Source organism: Hemicordylus capensis, chromosome 1 (genome assembly GCF_027244095.1).
Source record: "Hemicordylus capensis ecotype Gifberg chromosome 1, rHemCap1.1.pri, whole genome shotgun sequence".
Lineage (NCBI taxonomy): Eukaryota > Metazoa > Chordata > Lepidosauria > Squamata > Cordylidae > Hemicordylus > Hemicordylus capensis.
In genome coordinates this window covers 37,643,086-37,656,953 of record NC_069657.1, presented here as the reverse complement: position 1 = coordinate 37,656,953, position 13,868 = coordinate 37,643,086, and the positions used below count along the sequence as shown (strand labels likewise).

The 13,868-nt window shown below is 40.7% G+C and overlaps 1 protein-coding gene across 12 annotated transcripts in view; it reads right to left on the bottom strand.

Annotated features, from left to right (window-relative positions):
- The window catches only part of EML5 (EMAP like 5), a 266,795-nt gene that overhangs the window by 65,174 nt on the left and 187,753 nt on the right, over positions 1–13,868 (bottom strand). For 9 of the 12 annotated variants that reach the window (XR_008313699.1, XM_053285479.1, XM_053285478.1 and 6 more), the window contains 3 exons: positions 12,561–12,762; positions 11,846–11,972; positions 4,967–4,981 (listed from right to left, as the gene is read on the bottom strand). Coding sequence is in view for 11 of the 12 variants with exons in the window: in XM_053285479.1 (XP_053141454.1) it covers positions 4,967–4,981; positions 11,846–11,972; positions 12,561–12,762 (344 nt within the window). In the remaining variant the exon portion in view is untranslated. The remainder of the gene's footprint in view (positions 1–4,966; positions 4,982–11,845; positions 11,973–12,560; positions 12,763–13,868) is intronic. The other 3 variants (XM_053285470.1, XM_053285473.1, XM_053285474.1) reach the window with 1 other exon arrangement.

The window sequence follows — 13,868 nt, the reverse complement described above, 5'->3', positions numbered from 1 at the left end:
AGGAGACATTGTCTTTCGGGGTCAAGTTGCTTCCCCCCTCGACTCTGAGGATGACAGTAGAGCTTCTTCTTCTCTTGACACTAAGGGTGCCAAGGATATCCTTTCCCTATTGAGATGTGGCTGACTCTGTCGTCTCTAGATGTTGATGGTTGTTCTCCCTCGATGTCAAGCTTGACATCTCTTCCCATTGAATGGAACTTGTCCTCAATGTCGACTTCGCCTTTGTGCAGTATCTGTGTCCCTCAGTTTCACTGTCGATGTTGAGAAACGGTGCAACTCCAACTTCAACACTGAAGATGGAGAATTTGCTACTTGGAGACCCGTAGGGGATGGAGTACAAACACTAATGCTCGAAGCAGAGGCTGTGGCTGAGCCCTGATATTTATGCCTCTTAGCCAAAGGGGAAATAGACAGCTCCTTCTCAGAAGCTTTATGCTTCTTATGCTTCCTGTGGTGAGTTGATGAGGTAGAACTCCTCGACACCTCAACCAGACGCTTAGAAAAGTGTTCAGTTGGAGTAGAAGCTCCACTTCTACTTTGGGGCTGAGCAGCTGCTCCAGCTCCCAACACCAACATCAACATCAATTTTGATGGTTGTGGAGACTACGGCATAGGAGTCAGTGGCCAAACTGCCTGCTCGCAGAGCACTGTTCAGAGACAACGTGCCCTATTTTTCAGAGTCTGGTGGGGGAAAAGATGTACAGATCCTGCAAGTCCCTATATTATGATTCTCACTCAGATACAAGAGGCAGGAATTGTGGTGGTCTGTAGATGACAATTTGCTCCACACTCCTTACATCTCTTTAAAGTATTTTTAATGTCCACTGGGATAAAGCAAGGTCATGAGCCAAGCAGAGTCAAGCCGGAAGTCCGATTTTACCGAAAAACACTTAACTTACATCCAGTAATACCAAGATTAATCAAAATACAGTCCAAGTTCAAACCAAAAATCTTAACCAAGTCTTCCAATTTCACTCACAGAACTAATCCAAAAACCAAGGAGCAGAGACTGATGAGGCAAATGCTAAGGTGGTCAGAAAGGAGCTACAGGGTGCCCTAACCGCCAAAATAAATGGTCACACTGAGCATGAGGAACTGGAGCATTCCACCGTGAGGTCCTGCGCAGGTGCAAAAGCCAGGATGTCCTATGGATCACACTACAAATCTACATATACATTGTTAATATGCACATCTTATGAATCCAGCTGGCCGCAAATACAAAATTCTGAAAGTTTTTATTGTGCCATGAATTTTGAAGATAAAGGAGAATACTCCTGGTTTGGTGGAATAAAGAAAAAGAGTAAGAAGGGGAATGAGTCTTGAGAGCAGAGGAATTTGTAATATAAGGAAGATGGAAGGGAGAAGTAAATCTCTTGTTAGGAGCAAAGGAGTGGGTTTGCTATGGGTTATTGCTTTTTATTTTTATTAAAATATTCTACTTTTCCTCACAACTGAGCACCCAAAGCAGATCATAACAAAAATTACATTTTCAATAAAACATCAAAATAGCAGTAGCAGGAGCAGCAGCAGCAGCAGCAGCAGCAAAAAAAAATAATCCAAAAATTTAAAGAGCACATCTGCTGAAACAGCAATGGCTTACTTGTCGCATGGTATAACACAGGCAGTTAGGAACATAGATGGACCATTGGTCCACCTGGATCAGTATTGTCTACACGGACTGGCAGTGGCTCTACAAGGTTTCAAGCATGAGTCTCCCCAAGCCCTACCTGGAGATGCCAAGGAGTGTACCTGGGACCTCCTGCATACACACAGTGAGCTATGGCTGCACACCCTGAAGGAAATATCTTACAGTGCTCACATGTAGTCTCCCATTCAAATGCAAACCAGGGTGAACCTTGCAGGGATAATTCATGCTCACTACTGCAAGACCAGCTCCCCTACCTACCTCCTAGTTTCGAACTTCCCACACTGCTCTTACACAAATTCCCATGGTAATGCTCAAGAGGGTGGTTCTGGTACAATTCACTCTTGCATGATCACAGGTTGCTCAGTGCTTGCTATATTCTCACAAGAACACAAGAACAGTCCTGCTGAATCAGGCCCAAAGCCTATCTAGTCCAGAATCCTTTTTCACAGTGGCCCATCAGATGCCTCTGGGAAGCCCACATGCAAGAGCTAAGGGCATGGACTCTCTTAGGCTCTCTCTTGCCTCTTAGTCTGGAGGTGGCCCATAGTCCTCAGACTAGTAGCCATTGATAGACTTGTCTTCCATGAATTAATCTAAGCCCTTATTAAAGCCATTCAGGCTAGTGGCTGTCACCACATGCCATGGCAGAGAATTCCATAGGTTAATTATGTGTTGTGTGAAAAAGTACTTAGGATGGTTCTAGTGTGATGTGAGAGGGAGAAAAATTTCTATCCACTCTCTCCACACCATGCATAATTTTATAGACCTCTATCATGTTGCCCCTCAGTTGTCTTTTTTCTAAACTAAAACGTCCCAGGTGTTGTAGCCTAACCTCATAAGGAAGGTGTCCTAGGCCCTGATCATCCTGGTTGCGCTCTTCTGTACCTTCTCCAGTTCTATCATGTCCTTTTTGAGGTATGGTGACCAGAACTGTACAGAGTACACCAAATGTGGCCACACCATAGATTTGTATAAGGGCATTATGATATTAGCAGTTTTATTTTCAATCCTCTTCCTAATGATTCCAAGCATGGAAATGACCTTTTTCACAGCTGCTGCACATTGTATCAACAATTTCAATGAGCTGTCCACCACGACTCCAAGATCTCTCTCTGGTCAGTCACCGACAGCTCAGACCCCATCAGCATTTATGTGAAGCTGGGGTTTTTTTACCCCAATATGCATGACTTCACACTTGTTAACATTGAATTGCATCTGCCATTTTGTCACCCATGCTCCCAGTTTTTGGAGCTCCTTGCAAACTGTTTTGGATTTCACTTACCTAAATAGTTTTGTGACATCTGCAAATTTGGCCACCTCACTGCTTACCTCAACTTCTAGATCATTTATGAATGAATTAAAAATCACTGGTCCTAGAACAGATCCCTGGGGAACACCACTTCTTACTTCCCTCTATTTAGAGAACTGTCCATTTATACCTGCTCTTTGTTTCCTGTCCTTCAACCAGATACTATTCCACACATGAACCTGTCCCCTTATCCCATGACCACTACATTCAAGAAAACTATGTCAACTGATTCACCTTTATCCACACACCTGTTGACACTCTCAAAATTCCCCAAAAGGTTTGTGAGATAAGATTTACCTTTGCAGAAGCCATGCTGGTTCTCCTTCAGCAGAACCTATTGTTCGATATACAACAATTTTCTGAGTTGGAACATTCTACCCTCAGAATGTTCTGCACATCCTTAATGCACATCCGCCCTGAGACCTTGGGTTAGGGCAGTATAAACATGTGCTAAATAAATAAATAATAAATGTGAAGTTGGGGTCCTTTGCCCCAATAAGGTTGTGAAAGCTGCCCATTTGTTGCTATTCGCTGTTTCCTGACCTTCACCCAGTTACCAATCCACACATGAACCTGTCCCCTTAGCCATGACTGCTAAATTTGCTCAAGAGCCATTGATAAGAAAATTTTTCAAAATGTTTTTGAAAGTTCAAGTATACTATATCAACTCTGTGTTTCACATTGTTAGTTTTGTTCTTACATGATTATGAGGCGGGTCTCACGATCCGTGAGACCTGCTTTGGCCGGGTTTGTGGGGAGAGCGGGCTAAGCCCGCTCTCCCCGCAGACGAGCAGGGCAGGAGCCCTGGGTGGCCAGATTGGCTTCCCACTCAATTGCCGGCTCTGTGATGGAGCTAGCAGGGGCTGGGGAGTTTGGGGGCTGCATGGCCCCCGGAAGCGCCAGCGTGCCCTGTGCAAGTGCGCAGGGCATACTGGAGAGACCCCCGGAGCCGGGAGGCGGCTTTTCGCCTCCCCTTCCGGGATCTACTTGTGAGGAGCTGCGGCGCAGAGCCGCGCCACAGCTACTCACAATTTTGAGAACTGGGTTTGCGGAGCACTTGCTCCGCAAACCTGATTTAAGGGGAGGAGTACTTAGGCGGGTTAACCGCCTGGGAGCCACTGGGCTTGCCTGCGAGCTCGATGGCTCACACAGTCAGCCAAAATCGGGCTACGCTCCCCTAGCCCGATTTTGGCTGATCGTCAGAATAGCCTCTATACCTATCCTACAGGATTGTTGTTATTTATATGCTGTTCATACACATGTGCCAGGTAAATTGATAGAAATCATACTTAAGGACAAAATTGTTAAGCATTTAGAAGAACAGGCCTTACTCAAGGAGAACCAGCATGGCTTCTGCACGGACAAGTCCTTCCTCACTAACCTTTTGGATTTCTTTTAGAGTGTCAACAGGCATGTGGATAAAGGTGATCCAGTTGAAATAGTCTTGGGCCAGGCACTCTCTTTCAGCCTAACCTATCTCACAGGGTTGTTGTGAGGATAAAAGGATGAAGAAAGAAGCATGTATGCTGCTCTGTGGTCCTTGAAGGACAGGCAGGATACACGTCATAAATAAAAATAAATGAATAAGGTTAGAAGGTCTTAACTGATTATTTGGAAACTTTCAACTCACAACTGTAAATCTGACTCACTTTGTTTACCATATAGAATATTTACCCTCTCCCTCTCAATGCTACTTGTCACATTACCACATATATAATATAATAAAGTATAGGCACCTCTAAAATAAACATAATCAACTTGGAAATAAAGTCCACTGATATCAATAAGACTTCACCAGGGCTTGTTGATTCTAATTCAGAGGGCTATAAGGTTTGCCAAGAATCTTTTCAATATCACATTTTAAGTATTATCCATAGTACCCTGTTCATTGTGTCCCAAAGTACCTGTTTGTGGAAGTGATATTTCCCACTTCCATTAATTACATTTTTTCCAGTTAGATCAGAACTGAAATATGCTTTATAATGAATAATTTATAACAAAGCACTTACCTTACAACCCCTTGCCTTCACAGGAAGCATAAAAATTAAGCAGGGATATTAAAATATGAACAATGTATATCATAAATCTAGAATAAAGAAAACTAAAATTAATCCTCTGTGTGGGTGTGTTGGGGGGATTCATTAGTCATACAATTCTATTACTGAAACATTTTGACCTCTATGTACAAGTTGTTGCTTTTGGAGGAGACAAGAGATGAAGTGGTTAAAACGACTATGATAAAATGGGCTCAAGATGTGGGTCATAATATAGATATGGCTGGTTGGGATAAATTATGGAAAACTGATTTAAATTTTACTGCATGTTATACTTTAAAATAAAATTATAAGATGATGTATAGGTGGTATCTGACACCGAAAAAATTAGCATTAATGTATAAAAATGTTTCAAAAAATGTTGGAAATGTGGACAATGTGAAGGAACCTTTTTTTCCATATGTGGTGATGCGGGAAGGCAAAGGCTTTTTGGGATATGATATACAACGAGTTCTTAATAGGCCAGAATCCTTCCTGCTGGGAATAACTGAAAGAGAGTTCTCTAGAAAAAAAATTAACATTTTTAATGTATGCAACCACAGCGGCCAGGATAGTATATGTGCAGAAATGGAAAGACACTAAAATGCCCTCAAAAGAAGACTGGTTGATAAAAAATTTGGAATATGCTGAGATGGCAAAGCTTACAGCACTTATAAGAGACAAAAATTTGGAATGTTTTAAAGAAGATTGGAAACCATTTTTGCTTTACTTAAAGAATTATTTTTCTAATATGGACTTTTCAGTAGAGTTTGAAATATAGTAATAATAGCAGGCTGAGTTGGGTAAAATTTAGTAGTATTGTGGAGTATGTATGTTTTGAATTATTATAGCAATGGCTTATATGTATAGTTATTGTGAACTGCGCAAGCAGGAAGTCAATATTTATGTATGTGTAGAATTAGATAAATGAATGAAATTTGAAACGTAAAAACTATTGTAAAAACCAATAAAAATTAAAAATGCAAAAAAAGAAACTTTTTGACCTCTTGATATTTGAAAATCTAACCCAACAGTATTCAGTCAGAATATTTATGTGTTTTTTAATGGCAGTAATAAAAACTTCCATTTCATTGTCAGGAGGATCTGTGTCAGGCCTGATTTTTATTTTACATTTTGCACATAGATATTGCAGTACATGCATCACTCATTATGTCTGAAGGGTGTTTGTGTAAAATTCAGTGTGTGTTCCAGTAAACACTTGGAAGCAGAGACCTCTGCTCTTTCCTGGTTGCCACTTCAGATTACTTTCTGAAAGGTGCATGAATATTATTTTTCATGCACCCTTCAGATCATTTTGTACTTGTGTATCTTATGAGAGTTCAACATTTAGATATTTCAACATGTATATATGAAATGAGATGTGAGGACTAAAGAAGCCTCTTGCAAACATTTATAATATTATATAAGCAGCTATAAAATAAGGTATCTCTGTAAAGTTTAAAATGAAACATGATTTCTTTTAAAATAAAAATGTATTAACATCTCATCAAAACAATCATACCATGTCAATCCTGGGTCTTTACCTTGTGCTCCCTCATTGACCTCTAGTTGTCTCTGCTAAGCTTGCATGTCTATCTAGCTTATTTGTTCCCCTGCAATCCTGTTCCAGTCTCCTTGCAGGACTCCTTGGGTTGAACTTTGGTATGCAATAGATTCAGCATCTGGATTCACTCTTCTATGTTACAGTTATTTGGTCCACAGCCTCAAGTTCTGTTTCAGCTTTCCCCCCGTGTTCACTCCATCTTTATTTTGTTACCGATCATGCCACTATTCATACTTTCAAATATCTGTGCATTTGGGTTCCTACATATATATTTATGTAATATTAAAATTTTCTTATATACCGCCTCCTCCAAAGACTATAGGCAGTAAACAACACCAATAACAATTAATTTAAATTATTATTATTATTATTATTATTATTATTATTATTATTATTATTATTATTATTATATTGTTTATACAGTCAGACAGGTGTTATTGACTGGTTTGTTTTATCCAGACATGGAGTCCTTCCCAAGGACCTGGAACGGCTGAATTTTATTATCAATATTGTTGCTGTTATTATGATAGATATCGTCGCAGAATATAGGCTGTTCCCAGTAAAGCTGCTTTTTGTAATTGGCTGGTGGTGATTTCTGTGGCCCCTATGGTATTCAGGTGCTCCTCAAGGTCTTTTGGAACTGCACCTAGGGCGTCAAATACCACTGGGATTATTTTGGTCTTCTTCTGCCACAGCCTTTCAATTTCAATTTGTAGATCTTTGCATTTTGTGATTCTTTCTACTTCTTTTTCTTCTATTCTGCTATCCCCTGGTATTGCTATGTTGATTATTTTAACTTGTTTTTCTTTCTTCTCGACTACAGTTATATCTGGTGTATTGTGTGGCAGATGTTTGTTTGTAGCCGGAAGTCCCATAACATTTTTCCATCTTCATTTTCGACCACTTTTTCAATGTTATGGTCCCACCAATTTTTGGCTACAGGTAGCTTGTCTTTTTTGCAGATGTTCCAGTGTATCATCCCTGCTACTTTGTCATGCCTTTGTTTGTAGTCAGTCTGTGCGATCTTTTTACAACAGCTGATTAGGTGGTCCACGTTTTCATCTGCTTCTTTACAAAGATGGCACTTGCTGTTTGTTGTTGACTTTTCTACTTTTGCTCTTATTGCATTTGTCCTTAGTGCCTGTTCTTGTGCAGCCAGTATTAAACCCTTTGTTTCTTTCTTCAAGTTGCCATTCTTAAGCCATTGCCAGGTCAAGGTGATGTCTGATTTTCCACTTTTACTGTGCAAATATTGATCATGCAGTGGCTTATTTTTCCATTTTTCTGCTCGGTTCTTGACTTGTTCTTTCTTGTAGGCCTGCTTTGTTTCATTGGTGTTGAATAGTTTTGCATTATTGACCATTTTAAGTGCATCTTCTTCACTGTCCTTTATATAGTCTTCAAGGCCTCTTTTCTCCTCCTCTACTGTTTGATGGACTTGCAGCATATTAATTATTATTTCTTGTTTACACAGTCAGACAGGTGTTATTGACTGATTTGTTTTATCCAGACATCGAGTCCTTCCCAAGGACCTAGGATGGCTGAATTTTATTGTCAATTATTATAGATATCATCGCAGAATATAGGCTGTTCCCAGTAAAGCTGCTTTTTGTAATTGGCTGATGGTGATTTCTGTGGCCCCTATGGTGTTGAGTGCTCTTCAAGGTCTTTTGGAACTGCACCCAGGGCGCCAATGACCACTGGAATTATTTTGGTCTTTTTCTGCCACAGCCTTTCAATTTCAATTTGTAGAACTTTGCATTTTGTGATTTTTTTCTATTTCTTTTTCTTCTATTCTGCTATCCCCTGGTATTGCTATGTCGATTATTTTGACTTGTTTTTCTTTCTTTTCGACTACAGTTATATCTGGTGTATTGTGTGGCAGATGTTTGTCTGTTTGTAGTCGGAAGTCCCATAATATTTTTACATCTTCATTTTCTTCAACTTTTTCAATTTTATGGTCCCACCAATTTTTGGCTACAGGTAGCTTGTCTTTTTTGCAGATGTTCCAGTGTATCATCCCTGCTACTTTGTCATGCCTTTGTTTGTAGTCAGTCTGTGCAATCTTTTTACAACAGCTGATTAGGTGGTCCACGGTTTCATCTGCTTCTTTACAAAGGCAGCACTTGCTGTTTGTGGTTGATTTTCCAACTTTTGCTCTTATTGCATTTGTTCTTAGTGCCTGTTCTTGTGCAGCCAGTATTAAACCCTCTGTTTCTTTCTTCAAGTTGCCATTCTTAAAGCTGCTTTTTGTAATTAGCTGATGGTGATTTCTGTGGCCCCTATGGTGTTGAGGTGTTCTTCTAGGTCTTTTGGAACTACTACTACTACTACTACTACTACTACTACTACTACTACTTCTTCTTCTTCTTCTTCTTCTTCTTCTTCTTCTTATTATTATTATTATTATTATTATTATTATTATTATTATTATTATTATTGCAAATGCCTGGTGAAACAGGTGGGTCTTAAGAAGAGCCTTAAAAGCAGGCAAGGAGGGGGCTGAATGAATTGGGGGTGGAAGAGTGTTCCAAAGAAGAGGGGCGGCCACAGAAAAGGCCCAGGCACCATGCACTACACCAGGGCCCAGGACATTAAGAAGAGCCAGCTGAGAAGACCTCACAGGCTGGGATACATCCGGCCGAGAGAGGCAATCCTGGAGATAGACAGGTGCTAAGCCCATAAGGGTTTTGTAGATGAGAACCAGCTCTTTGAACTCCTAAATATATATTAGATATATTTTTTCTGCATAGAATGACAAAGCAGGAATTTTTGCGGAGATCGCTATTACTTAGTGATTATATATGCTGCTGGGCAGAGAATTTGTGTGGCCTTCAGTGAGAGGCCCAGAGAATAAGAAAAGGTCAGATAATTGGCAGCTGCATGTCCTTTAACTGCAGGTACTGTTTTTGTGGTCATCACTTAGACAGATAAGGCAATCGGCATGGCCATCCGAAGTGGGCATGGTGCCTTTGCATGTAGCACACCGTTTAAAAGTTTTGGGGGAAGACATAATCAAGATCAAAAACAGTCCAAATCAGCCAAAAAATGAGAGAAAGATTTCCAATATCAAATTGCTAAGTAGAGAATGTCCTTAAAACAGTCCGAGGTCACAGGTTTTGAGGGAAAAACACCAGAGAATAGACAGCCAGTCCGAGTCAAAAACGTAGAGGAAAACAGAGAAAATAGAGTAGTCAGAAGCAGTCCAAGTCAAGCCAAAAAACCAGTCAAAGTTTTTTATCTTACTTTCTTCACAGGAATGAAGGGAAAGGAGCAGACTCTTCACGAGGCAGCACAAGCGGCAGACAAGAAGGAACCAAAGAGTGGGGGGCACTCTACAATCTGCTTTATAGGCTCCGCTATCCCTATGCCTTAAAGGGAAAAAGAGCACCTAATCGGAGCTATAGATTTCTCTGTGGAGGCTCTTGCGCAGGTTCAGAAGACCTAGTTGTGAGGGACCATGGATCCCTACAGAGATCATTTGGTCTCAGTCAACAAGTTTGTTTATGAAAAGGAAGGAGGGAAGTGAGGCCCAAACAGTATAGTTGTCAATGTGTTCAAGGGCCATACATGGAGAGCAGAGAACTTCTCTGAAAAACTACAGATCCAAGTTTGTGCCTAGCCCTTTGGCTATGAGGAGATTCTCACGATCAGCAAAAAGCAGGCTAAGGGAGCCTAGCCCGCTTTTTGTTGATCATCTGCTGCCACGGGAGCTGCACAGCTCCCGGCAGCAAACTCTCCTAATTCCCCCTCCCCTTAGTCGAGGTTAGTGGAGCGAGTGCTCAGCTAACCCCATCTTTTTGATCTGTGTTGCTGCAGTGCAGCTCCATGCTGTGACAGAACATGAGGAGACCCCTGGGGGGAGGCTGAAACAAGCCTCCCAACCCTGTGGGCCTCTCCAGCATGCCCTGGGCACTCGAGTGGAGCATTCTGGAACTTTCCAGGGGCCATGCAGCCCCCGATCCCCACAGCCCCCATCGGCAGTTGTGTGGGCGGCCGATCCGGCTGCCCTGTGTTGTCTGGGGATCGTCTGCGGGGAGAGCAGGCTAAGCCCACTCTCCCCACAAACCCTCTGAAGGCGGGTCTCACCGATCATGAGACTTGTCTCATTGTGTTTTTCAACTGCATCTGCTTTAAAGCAAGCTTTTGCATTCGATCTCTTTTTCAAGTTAAGCTACCTTGACATAAATGGTATGTTAATGTAAATGATTTTGAACTTTTTTACATGTTTGTATGTTTTTTTTAATAAACAATAAAGAAAAGGAAGGTGAATCCACATCTCTTCATTTTTGCCTGAACTATCTTTTGGAGAACCAGTTCCAGAAGAGTTCATGCTGTCTCAGGGAACTAGATTTCAAAGTTAACAGAATGCCATGATAGAAATAAACTTTCAGGTAGAAGGGATCTTGATCCATGACAGATCTCAAGATTGAGATTAAATACTTAGTCCATGCAAATGAAAATAAATTCTCAGCTTCTTTCACACATGCAGCACACCTCTATAATTCTAGTTAGAGTGTTGGGCTAAGACTAAAGAAACCTGAGTTCAAATCCCTGTTCAGCCATGAAACTCACTGGGTGACTCTGGGCCAGTCACTTATCTCTCAGCTGAACCTACCTCACACAGTTGTTGTGATGATTAACATAACCATGTACATTACTCTGGGCTCCTTGAAGGAAGAGCGCAATATAAATGTAAAAATAAATAAAATAATATACAGCGCCATAAAGTTACACATTTCCTCCCTGAAGTTAAATGTTACCTTTCTAAATTACAATTTAGCACAGGGTCAACATCCACACCCAAGATTTGGCTTTTTTTTAATACTGAGAGTTGACAAGCACATTATTTATATCTCTTTGCAATATCTGATGTGAAGGGGAAGGCTGGCAAAGGGTGGAAGCGGAACTTTGGATTGTCATATGTAATATGTCATATATAATTATAATAATTATTTATTATTTTTACATTTCTATCCCGCTCTTCCTTCAAGGAGCCCAGAGCGGTGTACTACATACTTGAGTTTCTCTTTCACAACAACCCTGTGAAGTAGGTTAGGCTGAGAGAGAAGTGACTGGCCCAGAGTCACCCAGCTAGTTTCATGGCTGAATGGGGATTTGAACTCAGGTCTCCCCGGTCCTAGTCCAGCACTCTAACCGCTACACCACGCTGGCTCTCCAAACAATTTCCAATTGTTGGAAATTCAAGAGATGATAATGTAACCATGTTATTTCTTTTTATCTTCTTATAAATAAAAATATTTTAAAAATAAAAAATAACAAAATGTTACCTTTCATCTATTGAAGGCTCTTTTTGCTGCAGATGAGGCTTGATGCCAAACATTGGTCTGATGTTTGTTGATAAGGCTTTGATGGTGTAATTAATTTCATTTTCTCTTGTGACATCACTGTCATATCCTGAGAAAATATTTAAAACCACAAGAACTATTAGAACTAAAAACAAATTATTATATTGTTTACATTAGTGTTTTCCTTCCAGAGCATTAGAGAGAATAAAAAGAAAAGCCCACATGTTGTGCAGCATAACGCTGGTGTGGGGTCATAGTGAAGCACGGTTGGTCTTGTACTTTTGCCAAAGAGCACATGCACCTCAAGTAGCACACTTGAACTCCAGAACTCCTAGTTAGATCAGAACCATGTCGCTCAACTGTCAGTGATGTTTCTCATATCTAACTAGCACTTCGAGAGTGCGGGGGCACTACTTGATTTTTTTGCACTCTTGTGCAAAAGCACAATCTTACTGGTGCTTCAGGTGGATCAGTGCCACCCGCATTAAGCGGTGCTGGATGCCAGCCAGCATGAGAACAGATACAGTTACATTTCAGATAAGTAAAACACCATACTAACACACATGTTGAATCTGGAAAAGTGGAGTCTTCAAACTGGGATTCATAACATGATATGAGCAAAATTCCTAAACCTAAGGATTTTGTGGCACAAATTGAATCTGCTTTCTAAAATGTGTATTTGAAAATGCTTACTTACCACCATCTTCCTCAGAATCGAGATCAGATTCTTCACTGTCACATTGCCTGGTTTCACGATGACCTTCCATCTCATGAGTCCACAGCATTAAAGATGTGTCTCCACCTCCAACACTGACTAGTAAACTGTCATCATGAGTCCAACGAACGTTTGTTACATGTGTGCTATGAGCCACATATCTCTTAAACTTCCCATATTTTCCCTAAGTATGAAATATAAAAATAATGAATAATGATTAATTCAAAATAAAATTATGGTGTCTAAGAATAGAAGAACTTATTGTTTTATGTCTAAGAACTTATTGTTGATAGTTATAGCATGATTTTGTTTCCAGTAGGAATTTCAAAACATCTATTTTTAATGTCAAAGCCAGCTCTGGATAATATATCAGGCTAGTTATTATGGTGACAGAAAGATAAAATATATCACTTATCCCTGCAATTGGATTCTGTTCTGGAGGACTGGAAAGTAGCAAACGTAACACCAATTTTCAAAAAGGGATCCAGGGGCGATCCAGGAAATTGCAGGCCAGTTAGCCTAACGTCCGTTCCAGGCAAATTGATGGAAAGCATCCTCAAGGATAAAATTGTAAAGCACCTAGAAGAACAGGCCCTGATGGGAGTGAAACAGCATGGTTTCCGCAAAGGTTAATCTTGCCTCACCAACCTTTTGGAGTTCTCTAAGAGTGTCAACAAGTGTGTGGATCCAGTTGATCCAGTTGACATAGTATACTTGGACTTTCAAAAAGCTTTCAACAAAGTTCCTCATCAAAGACTCCTGAGGAAACTTAGCAGTCATTGGATAAGGGGACAAGTACATGTTTGGATTGGTAACTGGTTGAAAGACAGGAAACAGAGGGTAGGTATAAATGGAGAGTTTTCACAATGGAGGGAAGTCAGAAGTGGGGTTCCCCAGGGATCTGTACTGGGACCGGTGCTTTTTAATTTATTCATAAATGATCTAGAAGCAGGGATAAGCAGTGAGGTGGCCAAATTTGCAGATGATACCAAACTCTTTCGGGTAGTGAAATCCAAAACAGATTGTGAGGAGCTCCAAAAGCATCTCTCCAAACTGAGTGAGTGGGCGACAAAGTGGTAAATGGGTTTCAGTGTGGGCAAGTGTAAAGTGATGCACATTGGGACGAAACTTCAAGTATACACTGATGGGATCTGAGTTGTCCATGACTGACCAAGAGAGGGATCTTGGGGTCATGGTGGACAGCTTGTTGAAAGTGTCGACTCAATGTGCGGCAGCTGTGAAAAAGGCCAATTCCATGCTAGGGATCATTAGGAATGGGACTGAAAATAA